General features: G+C 41.4%; 1 protein-coding gene across 15 annotated transcripts in view; it reads left to right on the forward strand.

The window, feature by feature from the left end:
* Positions 1-26,020, forward strand: part of TNRC6B (trinucleotide repeat containing adaptor 6B) — a 258,554-nt gene that overhangs the window by 172,582 nt on the left and 59,952 nt on the right. For 14 of the 15 annotated variants that reach the window (XR_014233775.1, XR_014233776.1, XM_082352722.1 and 11 more), the window contains 4 exons: positions 3,461-3,548; positions 14,493-14,514; positions 20,983-21,321; positions 23,549-25,897. Coding sequence is in view for 13 of the 15 variants with exons in the window: in XM_082352722.1 (XP_082208848.1) it covers positions 3,461-3,548; positions 14,493-14,514; positions 20,983-21,321; positions 23,549-25,897 (2,798 nt within the window). In the remaining 2 variants the exon portion in view is untranslated. Of the gene's footprint in view, positions 1-3,460; positions 3,572-14,492; positions 14,515-20,982; positions 21,322-23,548; positions 25,898-26,020 lie in introns of those variants that run through there. The other variant, XM_082352719.1, reaches the window with a different exon arrangement.

Below are 26,020 nucleotides of genomic sequence, written 5' to 3' on the forward strand. Positions count from 1 at the left end.
AATGGCCTTTATAGCAAAAGGATCACACTTTGCAGTTGGTGGTTGTATCTCTTTAGTCTCTTCCATTTGGAACACTTCCCCAATCTTCCCTTAGTGTTCATTACCTTGAAACTTTTGAAGATTGCAAACCAGTAGTTTTCTAAAATGTCGCTCAGTTTGGGGCTGTTTGATGTTTCCTCGTGATGATATTCGGGTTGCACGTATCACAGGAGTGACGCTGTGTTCTCAGAGCATCCAGTCAGGTGACTCACAGTCTCAGTTTGTCCCATTATTGACGATATTCACATAGATTATTGATTAAGGTAGTGTCTGCCAGGCTTCTCCTCTGTATGATTATTATTTACTCTTTTATAATCAGTACGTATTTTTATGGTGTGATGCCTTAAAACTCTATTACATTCCTTGTCGTTTTCAATGTATTCATTTACTTATTTCTATCTGTATAGACTGATGTTTTCCTGTTTTATGCAATGGCCTATAATCTGTTACTATCATTACTTATTTTTATTGTCATATTGTCCCAGATTTAGCTTGTAGGAGCCCCTTCAAGCCTTTGTGACCATTTGATGTGCCCCATCATTTGTAGATTTCCTTGCTTCTTGGCAAATAGGCATTCCAGGCTCATTTTGTACTTTCCATGTTCAAGCCCCCAAATTAGCTCTTTTTCCGAAGAACTCTGGTCCTCTTAGTAAAGAATGGTATTTAGAAGACATAATCTGGGTTCGAGGTGTGTTCATACCTACAGTATTTGGACGTTGCTTGTTCCCAAGCCCTCTCAGTGATAGAGCTAGACAATAAGCGTGCGTGTTTGCATACATGAAGGAAATATACACATATAGGCACACAAAGTTACATCTGCTTTTTTTGTTATGTCTGTTTCTATGTGTTAAAAATCATGAGTTCGTGCCAATAACTAATTCTGATCCAACGCTACAGGGTTCATTTGAGATTTCTCCTTTTCCGTTTTGGTAACTCCTTTTTTCAGTGGTGAGAAACCTGATTGTCATCATCGTTAATATATTTACTTATTGGTCAATCACCCATATGTAATGGATCTCCCATCACCACCACCATAGTTGCCTTCCCTGCATGGATGCCCTCTTCACCCCTGTTAGGCTCTGATGCAGCATAGAGATGTTTTAAAGCTCCCCAAATGGTACTAATGTGCAGCCAAGATAGAGCACAACCGAATTAGAAGAAACGTGAACCCCACACTTTCTGACTCATTATTAAGCAAATGGTAGGTTTTTAAGTCAGGTTTGGTTTGGGAAAATAAATTCTTCCTAAGGAAGTGAAATTTAAAGAGAAGACTCAATTCTACCAACACACAGAGTAAAAGATCAGGGTGAAAGCACAGCCTGTCTCCTGGAAAGCTTTGAAAAATATTTGTTTTGGAAATAAATCTGCTTGTAGTGAACATAAATTTCAGTCCCTTTCCCTGAATTACCTGTTTATAGGAAAAAATATTTGAAAAGGTTAGTTGTTTTTTAAAAAGGTGTTTCATTAAGACTTACTGCTTTATTTTCTGTTTCCAATGTTTGTTTATCACTTGACATTTTGAAATAGTAATATATAAAAGGGATCACACAATTCTAAAAAAAAAAGAAAAGACTGCTTTTTATTTTTTACATTGCATTTAAAAAATAAACTTTTAGTTTTGCAACTTAATGCTCTTTAGAGCATTGAATATTTAAACAGGAGATTTTCAGGCTGTGGTTGCTCTTTTTCTGTAGTAAGTTTTAGTTTAAAATATGGAAATCAAGTTACAGTAACTGGGTCATGAGGAACCCCATCTTCTTCCATTTGCAGCCAGAGGAAGCGAGAGGCCCTAGGAGCCAAATATAACAGGATCTGTGGCCAGCCTACCTTAGATGGTCAACATCTATCTTGCCAATTTTCGTAAGTCCATTTTCTTAAAGCAGTCCACGGCTGCAAGTGGATTTTCACCAAGAACTTCACATTTAGGCTGATGACACACAATCTGACTCCAAAGAAATCCAGCCTTAAACCTAAGGAAATTACAATAAAATCTCTTCCTTGATTTTATTTTTGAAGTGTTCATGGAAGTTGCCTTGGAGTATGAATCGTGCGCTTTAGGCTTTTGTATATTAATGGCCAGAGGTACAGAAGGAGAAAGGGCAGTATTTGTGAATGTAGAAAGAGCCACTGAAAACTTGATATGTAGGTAAAACACTTATTTTTTGTTTGTTTATTAGTTCTTGTTTTCTATAAGTAAAGCGTTACTTATCTATTCATGAGAGTGTGCCTCAGTGTGGGTCCTCAGTTCCTTTTAGGTAGGTTGAGTGAGTTTCACTCCCCAAACTTGAGTCCTTCAAGGACCATCTTTGTGATCTTTGTCATGTCTGCAAACATGCAACATTTTTCTTTAATTTCTCTGACATTTAACTTAGCCTTTATCTAGGTGATATCTGTGAAACCGTGGACTCGGTGTGTCGGATCACCTAAAATCACAAGTACTGCAGGCAGCATCTGCTCAGAGGTTGGGAACTGGGAGCTGGATCCCTAACTCTCCTTCCAGCTCTGAAATTCAATAAGCATGGCGTTTGGAGTTTCCTGCCTTGTGGTTACACCACAAGGTTACACCAGTGGTTGTTTATGCGTTTTTCCCAGTCAATACAGAGAAGTTGACAGCTTTCTATATATATTAGAATATTAGAGTATATGTAAGAATATAATATATAATAGAATAAATATTACATTTTACAGTTATTTTTCAAATGTGAGGTATAAGTTACATTATCTTAGTTTCTTAGGATTCAGCATATTTCTTCAACTAGATTTTTTATGTATTATTTTTATTTTAATTGAGGAGAGCAAAACCTGATGATCTTAATTGTCAAATCACCCAATAGGGAATACATGGATTTGTAGGACCTTCAATACTGCCTTAAAAACACAAGTAGAAAACATGTAAAACATACAGTGTTAATAATGCAGAAGAAAAATACGGAATTTAGAACATAGGGTTTTATGTTCACGGCTCTGAAGATGTCATGGGAAAACACCTAAATTATGATAAATACCTGTGTACCATAACTGAAGTCATATTCTGCATTATTTGTGAGGAATATTGTCAGAAGCCAACTGGATATTGTCATATATTCAAATCAGGTTCTTTGCTGAGTGGAAATACATTAATCTCGTGTGTGTGTGTGTGTGTGTGTGTTTAGGAAGATATTATAAAGGCTCTCTTTAATGGGTTACTTTAAAACCAAACTTAATGTCATGTTTTGCAAAAGGGGTGACAAACCAAAATAAAGGGGATAACTAAATGTGGTGAGTTTTATGTATCCTCCTAGCTTAAGTAGAATACTGTGCTCTGCTCAGTCAGAGATGAAATGTTTGTTGCCTTGCCTACCATCTATAAGCATTTAATTTGCTACACAAATAGACTGTGGATAGAGATGTTTAACCTTGTGGTGTGACATTACTTTAACAGAGAGAAGGAGCAAGAAAGGGAAGAACAGTTAATGGAAGACAAGAAAAGGAAGAAAGAGGATAAAAAGAAGAAAGAAGCCACTCAGAAGGTGGGTTTTACCAATTAAAGTCTGTCTTTACATAGCCAAGCATCTAGAATAAGTAACTGCCTTGGTTTGGATACCTGACATCTTAATAATGCTACTTGAGGCATTAATTTACTTAAGAGTTTTAAGATTTGAAAGTGGGAGAAAGTTAAAGACCTGCATTTGTTACCATAAAGTAGATGTTAAATTAATGCTATAGCTGACTTTATTGAAAACAACAGTAAACAATACTGAGAAAAGCAAGAGAGTTACCGACACTTAAATGCTTGTACTGTTTCCTTCTTTGTGTCATGATTAATCTCCATTTTCTTAAGCTTATAGAATAACTTTTCAAAGCTTTCCATTTGCCCTGATGTTGTCCTTCTGGTCCACCTACAGCATTGTCATTTATATGAGTCTACCTTTTGATAATTCCGTAAAGAAACCTCCCTCAGAGAGGATCTGGTGGGCTTGCTTCGTGCTATGGGGGAGATAGTATTGCATGGCTTTGAGGCATTTGCTTGGGGAAAAAGAGATGCTAAAAGAAAAAAAGACAGAGCTTCCCTGGTGGCGCCGTGGTTGAGAATCAGCCTGCCAATGTCGGGGACACGGGTTCAAGCCCTGGTCCAGGAAGATCCCACGTGCTGCAGAATGACTAAGCCCGTGCGCCACAACTACTGAGCCTGTGCTCTAGAGCCTGCGAGCCACAACTACTGAGCCCGCGTGCCTAGAGCCCGTGCTCCGCAACAAGAGAAGGCACCGCAATGAGAAGCCCGCGCACCACAATGAAGAGTAGCCCCTGCTCTCCGCAACTAGAGAAAGCCCGCGCGCAGCAACAAAGAACCAACACAGCCAAAAATAAATAAATAAGTAAATTTATAAAAAAGAAAAAAAGACATAGGACTGACAGCTGTCAACTGTCAAGTCTTAGTTGAAGTGTTTGCCTGACAGGGTTGTGGGGAACAGAGTGGGTAGACCTCCCTGCCCTGCCCCCTCTGCTGAAGAGCGTGCCCCTCTGCCCTGGCCACTGTCTGAGCTAACTTCGCCCACCTCATTGCGGACTCTGGCTCAGCACGGCTGCATTTCTGCCTTTGCAAAGTGCCTGGCAGAACCACTTTGCCTCTGGTTCTTGTTACCGCTACCTGCAGCACTTGGGAAGCAGGGCCTCAGTATGAGGCAGGTCTGAGGGTCCCTGCTGTGGAGCCAGCTTACTGAAGCTAAGTTTAGGAGGGGAAACAGTTACCAGCTTCAGAGGGAACTCTAGATTTAGAAACAGACTCTAGGCATTCGAACTCAAGGGACACTGCAAGTTACCCCAGCACTATTGGATAGAGTGTTTCCCATAATTCTGTTCTTTGAATTATTGAAATCATTTGGGAGTGCTGGCACAAAAAAAACAGTGGAAATATTTTCTGAATTGGATTGCATATGACGCTGCCACATTAAACATGTGAAATGTAATTTATCTTTTCTTCAAGACTTAATTAAAAGGAATATTTATTATTGTTTGGTGCTGTAATAGACTACTGTGCTCTTTAAGGTTTTGTCTGCTTTTAATTGTGTTTCTGGTTCTATTAATAGTGGCGTGCTCACCATCACATCTTCGTGCTGTCAGGGTACCTGCTTCTAATCTGAGCTTGTTGGAACTGCCTAAAATGACAGTAAAGAGTCTGAATAAAAATGTCAGATGACGACCCAGAGGCTTTTTTTTATACTTGGTGGATACAGCCACCTTCCGCGTTACCAGGGTTGTGATGTGCGGGTCCACCAGCTCTAGGGTATCAGGGGCATTGCCCCTGTACCCACATGCACTGACCTTCCTACAGGAGTGATTGGACAGTGAACCTCAGTGAAGGCTTTCTTTCTTTTCCTTCCTTCCTTCCTTTCTCCCTCCCTCCCTCCCTCCCTTCCTTCCTTCTTTCCTTCCATTTATGGCTGCCTTGGGTCTTCGTTGCTGCACGTGAGCTTTCTCTGGTTGCAGCAAGTGGAGGCTGCTCTTTGTTGCGGTGCGTGGGCTTCTCACTGCAGTGGCTTCTCTTGTTGTGGAGCACGGGCTCTAGGCATGCGGGCTTCAGTAGTTGCGGTATGCGGGCTCAGTAGTTGTGGCACGTGGGCTCAGTAGTTGTAGCTCATGGGCTCTAGAGCACAGGCTCAGTAGTTGTGGTGCACGGGCTTGCTCTGTGGCATGCGGTATCTTCCCGGACCAGGGCTCGAACCCATGTCCCCTGCATTGGCAGGCAGATTCTCAACCACTGCACCACCAGGGAAGCCCCAAGGCTTGCTTTCTTTAGGGCATTCACATTTCATCTACTAAATTGGTACAAAAATTGGATTTTGCTGTCTGTGGGAATACGTGGTTATAAGCTGGCCACTGGGGAACTTGAACAAAGGCTGGTTACAAGAAGATGCAGGCAATGTACAGTTCATCCTCATTCTTCACATAGATAACAATGTTTTTTAACCTGAAATGTCAATACTAGAAGTGATTAATAAAATGTGCATCTGTAAACCTTCGTTGTGGATCCTACTAATAAGAAAAATGATTTAAAATAAAAGATGGTGTGGATTTATTCGAGAGTGAATTGGGATTATTTATGCAGAGAATTTCGTATATACAGCTGGACAGTCTCCCCAATGTACTTGCATCTGCATTAAGAACTGGTTTAAAAATTACGGCAAAGAGGAAAATCACCATAAATGAAATTTCAGATGGTTAACTATGAACAATAAAAATTCACTCATTTTTGTTCAGAAATGTTCTAGATTGGCTGACACAGGATCTAGGCTTAACACATGTCCTTTGATATTGTTTTATCATACTGAACCATTGTGTAATTTCAGAATTAGATTCTGATTTAGCACTTTTAAGGAGCGAGCACAAAGCTCACCATGTGACTGTCTTAGTGGTTTCTGACCTCACAGTAGAGACAGCACCTCAACTAGGAGGCATAAAATGTGCTATAATGCAAAGAATGGTAGAGAATGTGCCAGAGGTTCTATAATGGGGTCATTCATTCATTCAGTCAGCAAACATTTGTGGTGCCTCTTCTTCGTGCTTCCACGTCTTTCTCTCAGCCTACCCCATTGCTTTACAATCATCTCTTTCTGTCTGCCCCATTAGACTGGCTCTTAAGTTTCTCGAGATTTTATTCATATTTGTATTTCCAGTGACTAGGACAGTGCCCAGTGCAAAAGTGTTACTCAAAAAATGTTTGTTTAATAAATGAATGGGGATAGCGGAGTCAAGATGGCATACTAGTAGGATGCAGAATTCACATCTCCTCACAACTAGGGCACCTACCAGGCACCAGTGGGGGACCACGGACACCTAAGGGGATGGGAGGAACACCCAACAACGGGCTTGCAGGACCTTGGTTCCCAGGCCGGAGGTCCGACCTGAGCTCCTGTGGTGGGAGCTCCGAGTCCAAACCACTGGACTAACAGAGAACCTCAGACCCCAGGGAATATCAGTCGGAGTGAGGCCTCCCAGAGGTCCTCATCTCAGCACCAAGACCCAGCACTATCCCACTGCCTGCAAACTCCAGTGCTGGACGTCTCAGGCCAAACAACCAGTAAGACAGGAATACAGCACCACCCATCAAAAAAAAAAAAAAAATGAAATGACAAAAAAATATGTTACAGACGAAGGAGAAAGGTAAAAACCTACAAGACCAAATGTAGACGAAATAGGCAACCTACCTGAAAAAGAATTCAGAGTAATGATAGTAAAGATATCCAAAATCTCAGAAACAGAATGGAGAAAATACAAGAAACATTTAACAAGGATCAAGAAGAACTAAAGAGCAAACGAACAGTGATGAACAACACAATTACTGAAATTAAAAATACTCTAGAAGGAATCAATAACAGAATAACTGAGGCAGAAGAACAGATAAGTGAGCTGGAAAATAAAATGGTGGAAATAACTGCCAGGGAGCAGATTAAAGAAAAAAGAATGAAAAGAATTGAGGACAGTCTCAGAGACCTCTGGGACAACATTAAATGCACCAACATTCAAATTATAGGGGTCCCAGAAGAAGAAGAGAAAAAGAAGGGGTCTGAGAAAATATTTGAAGAGATTATAGTCAAAAACTTCCCTAACATGGGAAAGGAAATAGTCAATCAAGTCCAGGAAGCACAGAGAGTACCATACAGGATAAACCCAAAAGGAAACACGCCAAGACACATATTAATCAAACTATCAAAAACTAAATACAAAGAAAAAATATTAAAAGCAGCAAAGAAAAAGCAACAAATAACATATAAGGGAATCTCCATAAGGTTAACAGCTGATTTTTCAGCAGAAACCCTGCAAGCCAGAGGGGAGTGGCAGGACATACTTAAAGTGAGGGAAGGGAAAAACCTACAACCAAGATTACTCTACCCAGCAAGGATCTCATTCAGATTCAATGGAGAAATTAAAACCTTTACAGATAAGCAAAAGTTAAGAGAATTCAGCACCACCAAACCAGCTTTACAGCAAACGCTAAAGAAACTTCTCTAGGCAGGAAACACAGGAGAAGGAAAAGACCTACAATAACAAACCCAAAACAATTAAGAAAATGGGAATAGGAACATACATATTGATAATTACCTTAAATGTAAATAGATTAGATGCTCCAACCAAAAGACATAGACTGGCTGAATGGATACAAAAACAAGACCCGTATATATGCTGTCTACAAGAGACCCACGTCAGACCTAGGGACACATACAGACTAGAAGTGAGGGGATGGAAAAAGATATTCCATGCAAATGGAAATCAAAAGAAAGCTGGAGTAGCAATTCTCATATCAGACAAAATAGACTTTAAAATAAAGACTATTACAAGAGACAAAGAAGGACACTACATAATGATCAAGGGATCAATCCAAGAAGAAGATACAACAATTGTAAATATTTATGTTCCCAACATAGGAGCACCTCAATACATAAGGCAAATGCTAACAGCCATAAAAGGGGAAATTGACAGTAACACAATCATAGTAGGGGACTTTTAACACCCCACTTTCACCAATGGACAGATCATCCAAAATGAAAACAAATAAGGAAACACAAGCTTTAAATGATACATTAAAAAAGATGGACTTAATTGGTATTTATAGGACATTCCATCCAAAAACAACAGAATACACTTTCTTCTCAAGTGCTCATGGAACATTCTCCAGGATAGATCATATCTTGGGTCACAAATCAAGCCTTGGTAAATTTAAGAAAATTGAAATCGTATCAAGTATCTTTTCCGACCACAACACTGTGAGACTAGATATCAATTACAGGAAAAAAATCTGTAAAAAAAATACAAACACGTGAAGGCTAAACAGTACACTACTAAATAACCAAGAGATCACTGAAGAAATCAAAGAGGAAATCAAAAAATACCTAGAAACACATGACAATGAAAACACGACAACCCAAAACCTATAGGATGCAGCAAAAACAGTTCTAAAAGGGAAGTTTATAGCAATAAAATCCTACCTCAAGAAACAAACATCTCAAATAAACAACCTAACCTTACACCTAAAGCAGCTAGAGAAAGAAGAACAAAAAAACTCCAAAGTTAGCAGAAGGAAAGAAATCATAACGATCAGACCAGAAATAAGTGAAAAAGAGATGAAGGAAACAATAGCAAAGATCAATAAAACTAAAAGCTGGTTCTTTGAGAAGATAAAGTTGATAAACCATTAGCCAGACTCATCAAGAAAAAAAGGGCAAAGACTCAAATCAACAGAATTAGAAATGAAAACGGGGAAGTGACAGCTGACACTGCAGAAATGCAAAGGGTCATGAGAGATTACTACAAGCAACTATATGCCAATAAAATGGACAACCTGGAAGAAATGGATAAAGTCTTAGAAAAGCACAACCTTCTGAGACTGAACCAGGAAGAAACAAAATATAAACAGACCATTCACAAGCACTGAAATTGAAACTGTGATTAAAAATCTTCCAACAAACAAAAGCCCAGGACCAGATAGCTTCACAGGCAAGTTCTATCAAACATTTAGAGAAGAGCTAACACCTATCCTTCTCAAACTCTTCCAAAATATAGCAGAGGGAGGAACACTCCCAAACTCATTCTATGAGACCACCATCACCCTGGTACCAAAACCAGACAAAGATGTCACAAAAAAAGAGAACTACAGACCAATATCTCTGATGAACATAGATGCAAAAATCCTCAACAAAATACTAGCAAACAGAATCCAACAACACATTAAAAAGATCATACACCATGATCAAGTGGGGTTTATCCTAGGAGTGCAAGGATTCTTCAATATACGCAAACTAATCAATGTGATAAACCATATTAACAAATTGAAGGATAAAAACCATATGATCATCTCAATAGATGCAGAAAAGGCTTTTGACAAAATTCAACACCCATTTATGATAAAAACTCTCCAGAAAGTAGGCATAGAGGGAACCTACATCAACAGAATAAAGGCCATATATGACAAACCCACAGCCAACATCGTTCTCAGTGGTGAAAAACTGAAACCATTTCCTCTAAGATCAGGAACAGGGCAAGGTTGCCCACTCTCACCACTGTTATTCAACATACTTTTGGAAGTTTTGGCCACAACAATCAGAGAAGAAAAAGAAATAAAAGGAATCCAAATCGGAAAAGAAGAAGTAGAACTGTCACTGTTTGCAGATGACGTGATACTATACATAGAGAATCCTAAACATGATACCAGAAAACTACTAGAGCTAATCAATGAATTTGGTAGAGTAGCAGGATACAAAATTAATGCACAGAAATCTCTTGCATTCCTATACACTAATGATGAAAAATCTGAAAGAGAAATTAAGGAAATACTCCCATTTACCATTGCAACAAAAAGAATAAAATACCTAGGAATAAACCTACCTAAGGAGACAACAGACCTGTATGCAGAAAACTATAAGACACTGATGAAAGAAATTAAAGATGATACAAACAGATGGAGAGATATACTATGTTCTTGGATTGGAAGAATCAACATTGTGAAAATGACTATACTATCCAAAGCAATGTACAAATTCAGTGCAATCCCTATCAAACTACCAGTGGCATTTTTCACAGAACTAGAACAAAAAATTTCACAATTTGTATGGAAACACAAAAGACTGCGAATAGCCAAAACAATCTTGAGAAAGAAAAACGGAGCTGGAGGAATCAGGCTCCCTGACTTCAGACTATACTACACAGCTACAGTAATCAAGAAAGTATGGTACTGGCACAGAAACAGAAATATAGATCAATGGAACAGGATAGAAAGCCCAGAGATAAACCCACGCGCCTATGGTCACCTTATCTTTGACAAAGGAGGCAAGAATATACAATGGGGAAAAGACAGCCTCTTCAATAAGTGGTGCTGGGAAAACTGGACAGCTACATGTAAAAGAATGAAATTAGAACACTCCATAACACCATACACAAAAATAAACTCCAAATGGATTAAAGACCTAAATGTAAGGCCAGACACTATAAAACTCTTAGAGGAAAACATAGGCAGAACACTCTATGACATAAATCACAACAAGATCCTTTTTGGCCCACCTCCTAGAGAAATGGAAATAAAAACACAAATAAACACATGGGACCTAATGAAACTTAAAAGCTTTTGCACAGCAAAGGAAACCATAAGCAAGACGAAAAGACAACCCTCAGAATGGGAGAAAATATTTGCAAACGAAGCAACCAACAAAGGATTAATCTCCAAAATACACAAGCAGCTCATGCAGCTCAATATCAAAAAAACAAACAACCCAATGCAAAAATCGGCAGAAGACCTAAACAGACATTTCTCCAAAGAAGATCTACAGATTGCCAACAAACACATGAAAAGATGTTCAACATCACTAATCATTAGAGAAATGCAAATCAACACTACAATGAGCTATCACCTCACACCAGTCAGAATGCCATCATCAAAAAATCTACAAAGAATAAATGCTGGAGAGGTTGTGAAGAAAAGGGAACCCTCTTGCACTGTTGGTGGGAATGTAAATTGATACAGCCACTATAGAGAACAGTATGGAAGTTCCTTAAAAAACTAAAAATAGAACTACCATATGACCAAGCAACCCCACTACTGGGCATATACCCTGAGAAAACCATAATTCAAAAAGAATCATGTACCACAGTGTTCATTGCAGCACTGTTTACAGTAGCCAGGACATGGAAGCAACCTAAGTGCCCATCGACAGATGAATGTATAAAGAAGATGTGGCACATATATACAATGGAATATTACTCAGCCATAAAAAGAAACGAAATTGAGTTATTTGTAGTGAGGTGGCTGGACCTAGAGTCTGTCATACAGAGTGAAGTAAGTCAGAAAGAGAAAAACAAATACCATATGCTAACATATATATATGGAATCTTAAAAAAAAAAAAAAAAGGTTCTGATGAACCTAGGGGCAGGACAGGAATAAAGACACAGACGTAGTGAATGGACTTGAGGACACGGGGAGGGAGAAGGGTAAACTGGGATGAAGTGAGAGAGTAGCATTGACATATATACAGTACCAAATGTAAAATAGATAGCTAGTGAGAAGCAGCTGCATGGCACAGGGAGATCAGCTCGGTGCTTTGCGACCACCTAGAGGGGTGGGATAAGGAGGGTGGGAGGGAGATGCAAGAGGGAGGGGATATGGGGATATACGAATGCATATTGCTGATTCACTTTTTTATACAGCAGAAACTAGCACAACACTGTAAAGCAATTATATTCTGATAAAGATGTTTAAAAAAAAAAAAAGAAAAAAAGAAGTGAATGGTCAGGACTTCCCTGGTTGCACAGTGGTTAAGAATCCGCCTACCAATGCAGGGGACATGGGTTCGGTCCCTGGTCTGGGAAGATCCGACATGCTGTGGAGCAACTAAGCCCGTGTGCCACAAGTACTGAGCCTGCGCTCTAGAGCCTGTGTGCTGCAACTACTAAAGCCTGTGTGCCTAGAGCCCATGCTCCACAATAAGGGAAGCCACCGCAGTGAGAAGCCCGTGCACCACAACGAAGAGTAGCCCCCACTCGCAGCAACGAAGACCCAACACAGCCATAAATAAATAAATAAATTAAATGTATTAAAAAAAATAAGTGAATGGTCAAGAATGGATGCTGGCAACATAATTTTCCTGAAGAACTGACTTTTATTTAGCTAAATTAAGTTATTTCTACATAGAAATTAAGCACGAGCTTCTTTTCCATTATGCTCAGTGGTTATGGCAGTTTGCTCTTTCTAGAACCATCCCTGAGTAAACTGTTAGATTTCACTCACGAGAGAGGTGTCAGAGAAGGATTTCACTCACATTCGTTAGTCTGCTGCTGCTAAAGAATCATTGTTTAGCGTTGGCAGAACATATGTTTTGATCATCCAGCTTCTCACCGTCTGGGGGTAGTTCTTTTAACAGAACCCACATTATAAGACACATTTGACATTAGTTGGGTTTGTTGCTTACAGCTAGGGAAGGCATTGAAGTGACTTCCTGTATAACTGATCTTCCAAATGGCATTGTAAGAAGTATTTACAATGATATAAATCTTCAGTTGCCTTAAGGAATTGGTATGTGGATACAAATCAGTTCATTCTTCGATATGGGGGCTTATAGAAAAATTATACAGTAGAATTGAGCTCTGTAACAGTTAGTACTGGGAAACACATTCATTTTAAGAGGCTGCCTACCACAGATTCAGTACAGCAGAATTAGCTTGTCTTTTAATGCAAGAATGTAAGAAACACTCCAGGAGGTCATCCAAGTGGATTGTTTTAACTCAGTGGTGCGCTGGAATCCGTTTTGAAGGGGCTGGTTAGCCACAGGACAGACCTTCCAAAGATGACCATGTTTTCACGAACACCCAAAGCAGTAACTTAGTATGATTACCAGCCACAAATAATTAAACCTCTTCTATATGAATATTTTTGTGACAGAAGTCGGAGAACTAATATAAAAATCTTTTTTGGAAGATTTAACAATTGGGAAAAAGGGGTCAAAATAACCCATGATCTCAATAATGTGATTTAACCCCTATTGGAATTTTGGTGCATTTCCTTTGGAATATTTTTCTTATTCATGACCTTTTGTGGTTTTGCTTAAATATTATAGGGCATGTATAATTAGATGCTCTCCTTTATTTTCCCCTCTTAATAGCAGAAGCAGTTTTCCGTGCGGCTCCTAGTCATCATTTCCAAACTCTCCAAAAACCCATTATTATATTCAGCATATCCAACCTTTTCAGTTAATCACTTCCAGAAATGTATTAGTTACTATATAAAGAAATACTTTCAACAAAGCAATCTGTATTTGTTCAAAATTTATATATTTCAATCTTATTGAATATTTCTCTGTTTCACATTATTTTCTATAAACTTTGATAATAATAGCAGTCATTAAGCATTGGTGTAGGTTATCTGATTTAATCCTTACAGCATCCTTTTCTGCAAAGGAGATACTGTTATTATCTTCATTCAAAAGATAAATTAAAAACCGAGATCGCTTAGCCAGGAAGTGGCATAGCTTGGTTTTGAATCCAGCTTTCCTACCGTGATCTCTGATGCCTCTGAGCGTGGCCCCTTAAACTTTGCTTTCGAGATTTGAAGTCAAGTGTTTGAGTCCATACTCATAGGTAAATCTTTTTGTCTCTGTGGTTAATTTTGTTTCTGGGCCTCATCCATTTGCTTTTCTCTAGTCATTGCAGTCCGAATGGGAAATAGCATTCCCAGTGCAAGGACCTCATTTAACGAGAGCGGAATGCTTTTTTGTCTTAATTTTTAGAATCTTTCGTAATGGTGGTCATGTAAGTTATAGCTGGACATATGGCCATTGTCTTTAGAAGGATGTCTGAACTGACTTTTTCTGAATTTTAGGTATGCCTATGTATCTGACACCTTGAATTACTAATATCAGAATTAAAGTAGTCTTACAATACAATACAGAATTAGAAAGCAAGTCTCATTTACTTACGTCTCTTTATTTTGCAGGTCACGGAACAAAAAACCAAAGGTAAGATTTTTTTTTTCTTCCTTTTTAGATTTATGCTCTTTTGTGTTTAGATTTTACACTTTGCTGACTCAGCCTCCAATCCACTTGATTCGTGAGAGTGGGTGTAGAGTAATTAAGGTTGGCTGTTTGCAGTCACTGAAGAGCAGTAATGACAAATTAAAAGTACTTAGTGTTTCTAGTTGGCCTTACATTTTTGGGGAGGCAAGAGAGATTAGACGGTGTAATACCTTGTTTTGAAAGTAAAGAGGTCATGATTTTGAACTGAACCTTTTCAAAATTTTTCTTAGAACAGTAGCAAAAGCAGCACACTGGTCCCTACTTTACAGATGGGAACTGCAGAGGCTTGTTAACCACCTTGATCCGTGATAGGCACTGAGTCTGAAAATGAGTGCTATATTTAGGATGCTCACGCTATCTTCTGAACTAGAGCCTGGAATATGCTTTTAAAAAAGATAATGCACTTTACCTCTTACAAAATTGTGATGTGTTGTAAACAGAAGCAGATGTCCCTGAGGTCCTTCTCGACCTCTAATGGTCTGCGTGTATTCAGTTCTTTCTCTTTTGTTCATTTTGATTATGCAGTCTTGCATAATCAGTGGTCATACTTTTGGTCAGTTCTCCTTAAAAATGGGAGACTTAATTCCTTGAGACCAGTGTTGTAGCTCCTAACCTCACCCACTTAAATATGTTGTTCTCTGCTAGCATATGCACTAGAATCATTTGCATAGACTTGTCAAAATACGCAAGCCCAGTCTCCTCCCAAACCTTCATGATCCCAGGCCACAGCCCTAGCAGATCGATGTATTTAGGGAAGCTCTGCAGGTGACCACAGTATATGTCCCAGGTTGAGGACCACTGCCCTGGATGAAGGGAATCAGATGTGATTATGATAACATGGGGGGAAGATAAGGGTCATGGAGAGGCCAAGGCTTGATGGGAGGTTCTCTAATGACTGGTTTCTTTATTGTTTTGTTTCGTTTTATTGGACCACCAGGCCAAAGTATGTCACACAGTGAAGACTAATAAAGATGGTACTAGTTTCTTAGGAAACTTAGTTCTGGAAAACAAATTCTCAGATGAGTAGACATTACTGTCACATATTTCTAATCAAAAAGCATTTCAAAGAGAATATAGTCTGGAACTTTGTAGTGATTTATAAAATAAACTGAGAGAAACTACTGTTAGCTGTAATTATTTTAATTAGTTAGAGAGAACGGTGTTCCCCCCTTGTACTTCCAGCCAGTTCCTAACCCAGAGGTAGGCATTATTTTGGAAGTATCTCTATAAATTACTTGTTTGGAATATAAATTATACTTTACCATAGAAATAGAGTTCTTGATAGTAGAATAGTGTCCATATTTTCTAAACCAGTATACTGTCTAGGAAAGGATTTTGGCATATAAGTATATTTATAGGACTTTTTGATGATTTATGAGGACAACAGATGAGAAAATTGGCATTTTCCTAAAAAAATCCAGACTCTGTGGTTGCTGGAACACAGTGGTTGGGTTCCTGGGCCTGGCCACAGTTCTTAATACTTGTGACGCCAAGGACCAGTTGAGATGTCGAAACAAGCTGCTCTGTATGTTAAGTGGTATTTCTATTGGAAAACTGAAAATCCGTTAGATTTTTCTTTCTTTTTTTTTTTAATTTGTACTAGGTCTCTTCTCAGAATCACATTCCTCTTTTCTCTGCCAAAGCCTTAAAAATTAAACTTTCTTTTTTACTTACTACCAAAGTTTCCCTCCATTTAGGGTTTTTCTCATACCTACCATAAAATGGAATACAGTTTCACAGTTTCCATACCCTCCTATCGCCACCACCCTCCCACTCAAAAATTAAAATAATCCTGAAGTGAGCTGAGAGCCTGCTTTGGGTCTCATAAGGGATTTAATTGTTAGAACTGGGGAATAAAAATTATCCCTGAGGTATGTTAGACCATAAGTAGAAGGAGGCCCTGATCTTTCTACCTTTTTTATCCCGTTTTACAGCCACATCTTCATCTTTGTTCCCAAGAGCCTGCCTAAATCCCATTCTTCTTCCCTCAGCTGATGTTTCTGGGTCCTAGTCCCCTTCCCAAAGATGGTGCCTTCCTCAGGCAGCCTCCCCTTAACTCTGAATCCACCTCTCTTTCCCCAACAGACCCTATATAAAAAAAAAGACTGTGTCGGTGCCAAGTCTCTGGTTGTACAGAGGACTGAAGTAAGGTTTGTCCGTATTTCAGAGAAAAAGTAAATTCAGCATATTTTCTTTATTTTCCATCATTTAAAAAAAGTGAGAATTTTGGAGAAAACAGGACAGGGCTTTCAAGTGGAGGTTAGGTGAAGACATGGGCCAGAGCTGGGCCTGCTACTCAAGTAGCAAATAACTAAAAGGCACTTAAGGTAGAAGCTGATCTCCTCCTTTGTTGGATATTGGTCTTGGAATTGGAAAAGTTTGTGGGAATGATGTAACAGACCAGATTTAACAGGGATGGAAGGGTATGATTAGGATTGAAGAAATAGACTGTGTAACGGAAGAGTTTGGACGTAACCATTTAGCGTTGTTAAAAAGATGTTCGATCTTAGGGTGACAGTTGGCTTAATGGAAGTTATCAGTATGAAATAACCGATTTGTAGAAACTAACATGACCTTAAGCTACATTACTAGAAATACAGTATCTAGGCAGGGATTTACAGTTCCTGTAATGGGCACCACTCTATGCAAAGGAACAGAGATCAACCTCTATGGACCATGAGGAGTTTGGGCCAGAATGGTCAAGGAATTTGAACCTGTGTCACCTCTGGGAGGGTTAAATACTGGAAGGGGGTGGGGAGTGTTTAACTCCCAAGGAATGCTTCCCACATGGGGAAGCTCTGGTAACTATCTTCAAGGATTTGAAGAACTCTGGTGCCTGACACTCAGCAGTTCCTTGGTAAATGTCTGTTGGTGAGTCAAAGCAACAGGGAAAAGCTTCCAGCTCAATATAAATTAAAATTTTTAGATATTGCTGTCCAAAGCAGTAATTCATAACCTTTACCCAGTTTGGACACAGCAGAGAAACAGCACTTTCCCATCAGCATACCTGAGGAGATGGACCACTGTTGTACAGTGGCCACAACTCTGGCTTTTGAGTCCATTCCAGAAGTCATATTACAGTGGGTGCATGGTGCTGCGTGCACTGAATAACCTTGGGTCTACTCTAATTGATTAACATTCGAGGTAGGCTTTCTTCCCCCGAGGTCCAGCTAGTGCCCATTAGAATGACAACGAAATCACTAGTGATTTAATGAGGAGAGAAGCTTCCAGGGAGACAATCTGGACAAAGGCCAGTGTACATTGAGTATGGGGAGTGAGTGGAAGGTAAAGAAATGGAGACAGTGCTTAGAGGTTACCGAACAGTGTTGAGTGTGTGTCAGCCACTCTGTGTGTCATCAATCTTTGAGACTTTTTGGATTGCATTGTAACTCATTATTATTCACCAAGAAAATTTTCAGTCTAAAATAATGTCTTCTCTAGAGCTTGTTTGTATTTTAACTACTACTTTTAAAACATTTCTAGAAGGGTTTTTTGTTTGTTTGTTTTTGTTTATTTGTTTGTTTTTGATGTTTGGTACCATCAAGGTATTTAAAGAATAAAAATTAATTAAAAAACCAAAACAAAAAGGTGTTTAAAGAAAATAGTTTGTATTGGTCCTATCCGTATCGGAATTTTCTTAAAGAATACTTTTATCTGAAAAAGAATCTTATTGAAGTTTTTCAGAAATAGAGGCAATTAGAAGTTCAGGCTGTAAGATGAGAATGGTATTAAATAATGGCAGCAGGGAAGGGGAAAAGATTCAATCATTAGAGTAAGTAAATGGCTCTTGGTGGTAAATGAATGGAAATTAGAAAATAGGATACCCAGCATTTTTCACGTCTTTATTTCCCTGATGCAGAGATCATGTTTAAGCCACAGACTTTCTCTCTGGAAAATAAGAAGCTGTGCCCTTATTCTGAGCAGCTCATCTTTAGAAATATTTGCACCACAAGCTGTTAAAATCACTGAGGTTCAGAAGAGAAGAGAGAGGGCCCAAAAAGTAATTCAGACTTAATCATAATTTCCCTCTCCTCTGTTACCGCCTGACTTTCTGGAGCATGACGTGGCACACGCACTGATTCTGATGTCTCTAGTTGGACTTCTGGAAGCAGGTCGGATTGGGCGTCCTGCCCAACAGCTGCACTGCTCTCCAGTTAGTGCCTAGAGTTGTGACTGGCTTTTAAATGTTGAAAATTCTTGAATTTACAGAAAGGTGTAATTTAAAAAAAAAACAGAGTAAGAATTCATTCAAGTCCTGAAACAGTTTGCTCTTAACATGTAGCACAGGCAGGCTTTTTCTGACTGTGTCCTAGAGTTTTGAATGGCTGATCTCCCAGAATAGAGCACCATGTTGCAAGGAGAGTGGTCAAGCGGTGCTCCTGTTTCATAATGACGTCATCGTTTATCATCCATTCTACCTCTGATGTGACGGTGGGAAAATGCCTTGAGGAGCTTTTGCAGGGAATCTTGCACAATACACAGTACCCACCAGATTTCTTTGGTTATGCTATGAATGTCGTAAAGTTAGTCGAACTGATGTTCAGATCTCAGCTCTGTAGACTCTCCTTACCATGTCTTACTCTATTTTAGAGAAATGAGGGAAGGCATGTAACAAACCTGGTTATCTTAAAGTGGAGATTCTAGCCCTCTTATAGAAGGGTAGCCTTGCAGAAGCATAACTCCTTCTATCCTAAAAGCTAGTTGGGAAGAATCCCGCCAGCCTTTGTCAGCTTCTTGTTTATTCTCATAATAAGAGGAAAAGGGATTGGGAATGCCATGTGCTACGGAATCCTCCAGGCACAGATAGAAAATGAATCATTAAATAATTCATCTTTATTCATTCATTTATCAGTTATTTATCCACTGGCTGTTATAAGTCATGCAAAGGGTACTATATTAATAATATTAGATAATGACCAATTTATTTTCTTAAGAAGTATGTTTATTATTTATTCATTCATTCATTCATTTATCCTCTGACCTCCCTTCCTTACTAGGAGGCCCAGAACTGCCTCATGATTGGCTGTTAGACCCAAGCATTGCTTTGCAGTTAGTTCAGGCTCCTACTCTTTCTTTTTCCTGTTACTCACAGTACTCACCAATGTCCAGTGGGTATAGATTGGGCCCCCTGATTTCTGATGATGTATCTCTCTCCTCATAAAGGAGCCAGTTCAATGAGCAACATGCTGGCCCAGCATCATTTCAGCAGTTAGAGCAATACTGCCACCAGGGCTGGCCCTAACATGACTCTGGGTGTCAAGGATTTGGGCCTCAGAATCATCTGAATTACCAGTCTCAATGATTGTTTCTGTATTGCTGCCAGCCTGTATTTACCAGGTGGATTTTCTTGGAAAGGGTGGCAGTCTTTTGGTAAGATGAAGCAAGGGAGGTGCAGCTCCAGCGGAACATTCTCTGTAGGGTTGAGGGGAAGCCAAGGGGTCCTGCAGAGCTTCACAGTCGTCTCAGTGTTCCAGTACTTCCTGTTTGCCATTGTAAAAGTGAGGGAAAACCTTAAGTATTTAAAGTAAATAGGAAAACTAGCTACATTTTGAAATTTTTATTTTAAATGAACAGTTGAAAAACACACACACAAGGTCCACTTAATTTTTTTTTTTTTTTTTTTGGACAAAAGCAAAAAGATAACATTTCTAATGTTTACACAGAGTGCCAAGAGTCTTTGAGTTCAGGTGGCTGTAGAAACCAAAACCAAGTTGATTTTGTGATTCTCTAGGCCTGGGGTTCCCTGTAGGGGTCTACTCTGTGCCAGGCCCTAAGAAAAAAAGATGAAAGATGGGTTCCTGCCATTGAGGAACTTCTGGCATGGTGGGGAGAAGGGTCTGTAAATGGAGAATGTCAATATAACCGGTTCATTCAGTGGTACAGAGATGGACAGCATGTTCCAGGAGCCCGAATGAAGGGTGTGTAGCCTACCTAGTCCAGGGATTTGGGGGAAATTTTCTCAGAGGCCAGTCTTTCAGAATGTGGATGAAGGAAAAGGGTCCTTGGACTGAGAGCCTTGAACCTTTGCCATGGGTTTTGTGTGGGGTTTGTATGCATCCTTAGACCTTCTGGGCAGCCGTTCAGGTGTTCCACTATTGATTTAGGGGAGTGAATGGTGCTTGCGCCCCTCTCCTCCTTAGTTAATGGAATGTAATTCCACGATACCGCAGTCTTTGAATCCTTGTCACCATCACTCGCTGCCCTTACCCGCTACCTTCGGTAAACTGAAGATGCTGGAGAATCCGGAAAGACTATGTCCCTCAGAGTTGGGTGAAAGAAGAGTTGTCTTATTAGAATTGGTCTCATGGAAGCTTTCTTAAAAATAATCTTCAAAAAAATAATAATAATAATAATATTCTTCAGAAAAATGCATTTGATCTCAAAGGCTGTTTCCCAATCTCTCTCTTTCAGTGCCCGAAGTGACGAAACCAAGTTTAAGCCAACCAACGGCCGCCAGCCCGATTGGCAGCTCTCCATCGCCACCGGTCAATGGTGGCAACAATGCCAAAAGGGTGGCAGTGCCGAACGGACAACCGCCAAGCGCCGCCCGCTACATGCCTCGGGAGGTGCCGCCGCGATTCCGTTGCCAGCAGGACCACAAAGTGTTACTAAAGCGTGGGCAGCCTCCTCCACCGTCCTGCATGCTCCTCGGGGGCGGGGCGGGGCCTCCTCCCTCCACAGCGCCTGGAGCAAACCCCAACGCACAAGTGACAGGAGCGCTGCTGCAGAGCGAGGGTGGGACCGCACCAGGTGAGCGAGCCTCACGCGGGTGAACGGGAGGCACGGCGGCTGCAGGGAGTGAGCATGTCGCTTGTGTGGCCCGTGTCAAGTCCACGTTAATTATATAGACGCTTGGGGTTACTCAAAAGATGGGGGAGGAGCCCAGTGTGAGATGCGTACCAGCATTTCTCTCCTGAAACTGGGTTTTGGTGTCCAGTGAGTGCGTGGTCTTGGCCTGAGCGTCTAATGTCGCTGCTGTTTTTCCTCTCTCTTTGGGACCTTTTTTCCTCCTCAGACAAGAGCATTACAGTTCGAGCCTCCATAGTCCCAGCTTCCCCCACAGGTGTGTGCTCAGGGGGCGACTGGAAGTGAGGCTAGTGCAGAGGCTGGTTCTGAATCTCAGACTCCCGTGTTTACGTTCCTGGAATGCTGGGAGAATAGAGAGAATGGTCTCTTAGATGATAATGTAGAATCTTGGGAGGATCCCACATAATACCATTCTTTTATTAGATTTTTTAAATCAGTATTTCTTTAGAGAGCCCTGGATTTTGAGCTTTGTTAAAAACTGTATGTAGATATAAGGGACCTTTAGCTGAAGGGTCCTACTGGAAGTTTTGAGAGTTTTTAATAGATGAATACTAAACAGCTAACAGTAAAGAACTTCCAGATACCATCCCCCCCCCTTTTTTTTTAAAGCTTGTTAACAGATTTCCACGTATTCTTAAAATATTTTTTGAGACTATATTAAAATTCAGAGCTTGAAGACCATCAAGCGTTGGCAAGGACAATGAGCTGGTGGTTGTTAATGACAGGACACTTTATTCTAGTTCTGATTTGAACGTAGAATTGCCTAGAAAATTCTGTTACCATCTTGTGTGCCAAGCGAAGATGGAAAGAAAGCTCGCGGCGACACAGGCTTCATACAGAGATAAGCCCTGTATAGGAGGCTTCTTGTGGTGGCTGTCAGGCCAGGCCCAAATCAGGGAGGGAAAGGCCTCCTGGCCCTTCCTTCCTGGCCCCTCGTAACCAGCTGCAAAGGGAAGTGTGAGGGAGCGGTTGTGCCGGGCACTTCAGCAGCTGAGTGTAGCCAGGCCTGGATGTCGACATGGGTCCAGTGTGAGTCAGTCTCCTGTTTACATTCTTAAAACCAAGGAGCCCCTGATCTCAAGAGTTTGAGATTCTCTGCTTCCTTATTTTTATATGGCTCTATGTAATAGTTTTTTTTCAACGTCATATTGATTTAAAGCTCTTTGGTGAAAGGAATAAGTTTAGAAATTATTGGGCTAAAAGCAGGTCATTTTTCCCCCCACCAAATATAGTAAATTCCATCAAATATGTGCTGAGCCAGACTATTTTATCAAGTTCCTTGGGCATACAAACTGATTCATGCTTGTCTGCCCCTGGCATCTAGCTGGGTGGGCATTCCTCATTCAGTAGATGTTTACTGAGCAGCGGTTCCCTGGTCGCCATGTGGAACTCAAACGTTAGCAAGATAGGTCTCTGACTAAAAGGCAGTGACGTGGGGAAGGGAAGATGTGAACACAGTACACTGAGCAAAACGGCGCCAGACAGGGAAAGGTGGTTTTCAGGTGGTAAGCTCAAAAAAGTTTCATAGAAGCAATGGCACTTGAACTAGGCCCAGAAAGACAGATAAATTTCAGTTTGTGAATTCAGAAGGAAAAAACAGGAGGTGCCTATGTGGAATGGTGCCAGAGTGAGAAGGTGCAATTTGTGGAATGTGGGCATCATCAGAGAGAGCAGTGGAAGATGAGACTAGAAGAGTCAGTTGGTCCCAGGTTGTGGAGCATCTTGATCAAACCTCAGTCCAAAGAGTTTAGCTTTATTCTTGTACACTAAGAAACTATCCACTGCCTTCCATACAGCAGTGATATAATCAAAAGTGTGCTTTAGAAAACTCACTGCAGCCAGGAGTGTTCAGCATGGATTGGAGATATAAAGCAAGTACAGGGTGTTATTGCCTTGTCTCAAGATACAGGAAGGCCCTTCTCTGTCACTAGGAATGGCAAGAGGGTATCTTTGAGAGATGCTGAGGGGGTGAGATTTAGCAAATACACCAACCTGGCAAAACAGAAGAGATGACTAAGACGGGTGTGATACAGTTCACCAAGGCAGGCAGCTGGGTAGAGAACTAGTTTGCGGGGAAGCATGGTGAGCTCTCCTCTGGGGCACTTTGAGCTTGGGGTGTTAATAGAGCATGCATGTGCAGCTGTGATTGATGAGACACTCTCTTTCTCAGAGTCAGCCCTTGGAGGTGCTGCTGCTTCACATTATGCAAATCCCACTTGGGGCCCGGGAGCCTCCTCCAACAACGGCGCCTCCCCCAACCCTATTCACATCTGGGACAAGGTGATTGTAGACGGGTCTGACATGGAAGAGTGGCCTTGCATTGCCAGCAAAGACACTGAGTCTTCTTCCGAAAACACCACCGATAACAACAGTGCCTCGAACCCTGGCTCTGAGAAGAGCACTCTGCCAGGAAGCACCACTAGTAACAAAGGAAAAGGGAGCCAGTGCCAGTCTGCAAGTTCTGGGAACGAATGTAATCTTGGGGTCTGGAAATCTGACCCTAAGGCTAAATCTGTTCAATCTTCCAACTCTACTACAGAAAGCAACAATGGACTAGGAAATTGGAGGAATGTGAGCGGTCAGGATAGAATTGGACCTGGCTCTGGCTTCAGCAACTTTAACCCAAATAGCAACCCATCTGCCTGGCCAGCGCTGGTCCAAGAAGGAAATTCTAGGAAAGGGGCATTGGAAACGGATACTAGTAATTCCAGTGCACAGGTTAGCACAGTAGGTCAGGCATCCAGGGAACAGCAGTCAAAGATGGAAAATGCGGGTGTTAATTTTGTTGCCTCTGGCAGAGAACAGGCTCAAATTCATAACACTGATGGACCAAAAAATGGAAACACTAACTCCTTGAACTTAAGTTCACCAAACCCCATGGAGAATAAGGGAATGCCCTTCGGAATGGGCTTGGGGAACGCCTCCAGGAGCACTGATGCCCTTTCACAAAGCACTGGAGATCGAAAGACTGGGAGTGTTGGATCTTGGAGTGCAGCTAGGGGGCCTTCTGGAACTGACACAGCCTCTGGACAAAGCAATTCTGGAAACAATGGGAACAATGGAAAGGATAGAGAGGACTCCTGGAAAGGAGCTCCTGTTCAGAAATCAACCGGGTCAAAAAATGACTCTTGGGACAACAATAACAGGTCTACGGGTGGGTCCTGGAACTTTGGCCCTCAGGACTCTAATGACAACAAATGGGGTGAAGGGAACAAAATGACATCCGGGGTCTCTCAGGGAGAATGGAAACAGCCGACTGGGTCTGATGAGTTGAAAATTGGAGAATGGAGTGGTCCAAACCAACCAAATTCTAGCACTGGAGCATGGGACAATCAAAAGGGCCACCCCCTCCCTGAAAACCAAGGCAATGCCCAGGCTCCCTGTTGGGGAAGATCTTCCAGCTCCACGGGAAGTGAAGTTGGAGGTCAAAGCACTGGAAGCAACCACAAAGCAGGAAGTAGTGACAGTCATAATTCTGGCCGTCGGTCGTACAGGCCCACACATCCTGATTGTCAGGCTGTCTTGCAGACTCTTTTGAGCCGAACTGATTTGGACCCCAGGGTGCTCTCAAACACTGGCTGGGGCCAAACTCAAATTAAGCAGGACACAGTGTGGGATATTGAAGAGGTGCCAAGGCCCGAGGGGAAATCTGACAAAGGAACTGAGGGGTGGGAGAGCGCTGCCACACAGACCAAGAACTCAGGGGGCTGGGGAGACGCACCCAGCCAAAGCAATCAAATGAAGTCTGGATGGGGGGAGCTCTCAGCCTCTACAGAGTGGAAAGACCCCAAGAACACAGGAGGCTGGAACGACTATAAGAACAACAACTCTTCCAGTTGGGGAGGAGGACGACCAGATGAAAAGACATCTTCCTCTTGGAATGAGAATTCCAACAAGGAGCAGGGGTGGGGAGGTGGACGCCAGCCCAATCAAGGATGGACTTCTGGAAAGAATGGTTGGGGAGAGGAGGTCGATCAGGCGAAAAACAGCAATTGGGAAAGTTCTGCCAGTAAACCTGTGTCTGGGTGGGGTGAAGGAGGGCAGAATGAAATCGGAACTTGGGGGAACGGTGGGAATGCAAGCCTAGCTTCAAAAGGCGGGTGGGAAGATTGCAAAAGATCTACAGCCTGGACAGAGACCGGCAGACAACCCAGTTCCTGGAACAAACAGCACCAACAGCAGCAGCAGGCACAGCAGCCGCCGCCACCACAACCAGAGACTTCTGGTTCATGGGGAGGCCCAGCCCCACCACCTCCAGGCAACGGACGACCTTCCGGTTCCAACTGGAGCAGCGGGCCGCAGCCAGTGGCCCCGAAGGATGAGGAACCCAGTGGTTGGGAAGAGCCATCCCCACAGTCGATTAGTCGGAAGATGGACATTGATGATGGCACTTCAGCGTGGGGAGACCCTAACAGTTACAACTACAAGAATGTGAATCTGTGGGATAAGAATTCCCAAGGGGGCCCAGCGCCTCGAGAACCAAACCTGCCTACCCCGATGACCGCTAAATCAGCATCAGGTAGGCAATGGCTTTTTCTCACAGGTTTTGGTGAAGAAAAGAAATCCTAAACCAAGGCATTTTTATTAAGATGCATTTATTTAACTTAGCTTTGTTCTGGGAATCTTTCCTACGTTAACTCTA

Source organism: Balaenoptera borealis (assembly GCF_965194805.1).
Source record: "Balaenoptera borealis genome assembly, chromosome: 13".
NCBI classification, from domain to species: Eukaryota; Metazoa; Chordata; class Mammalia; order Artiodactyla; family Balaenopteridae; genus Balaenoptera; species Balaenoptera borealis.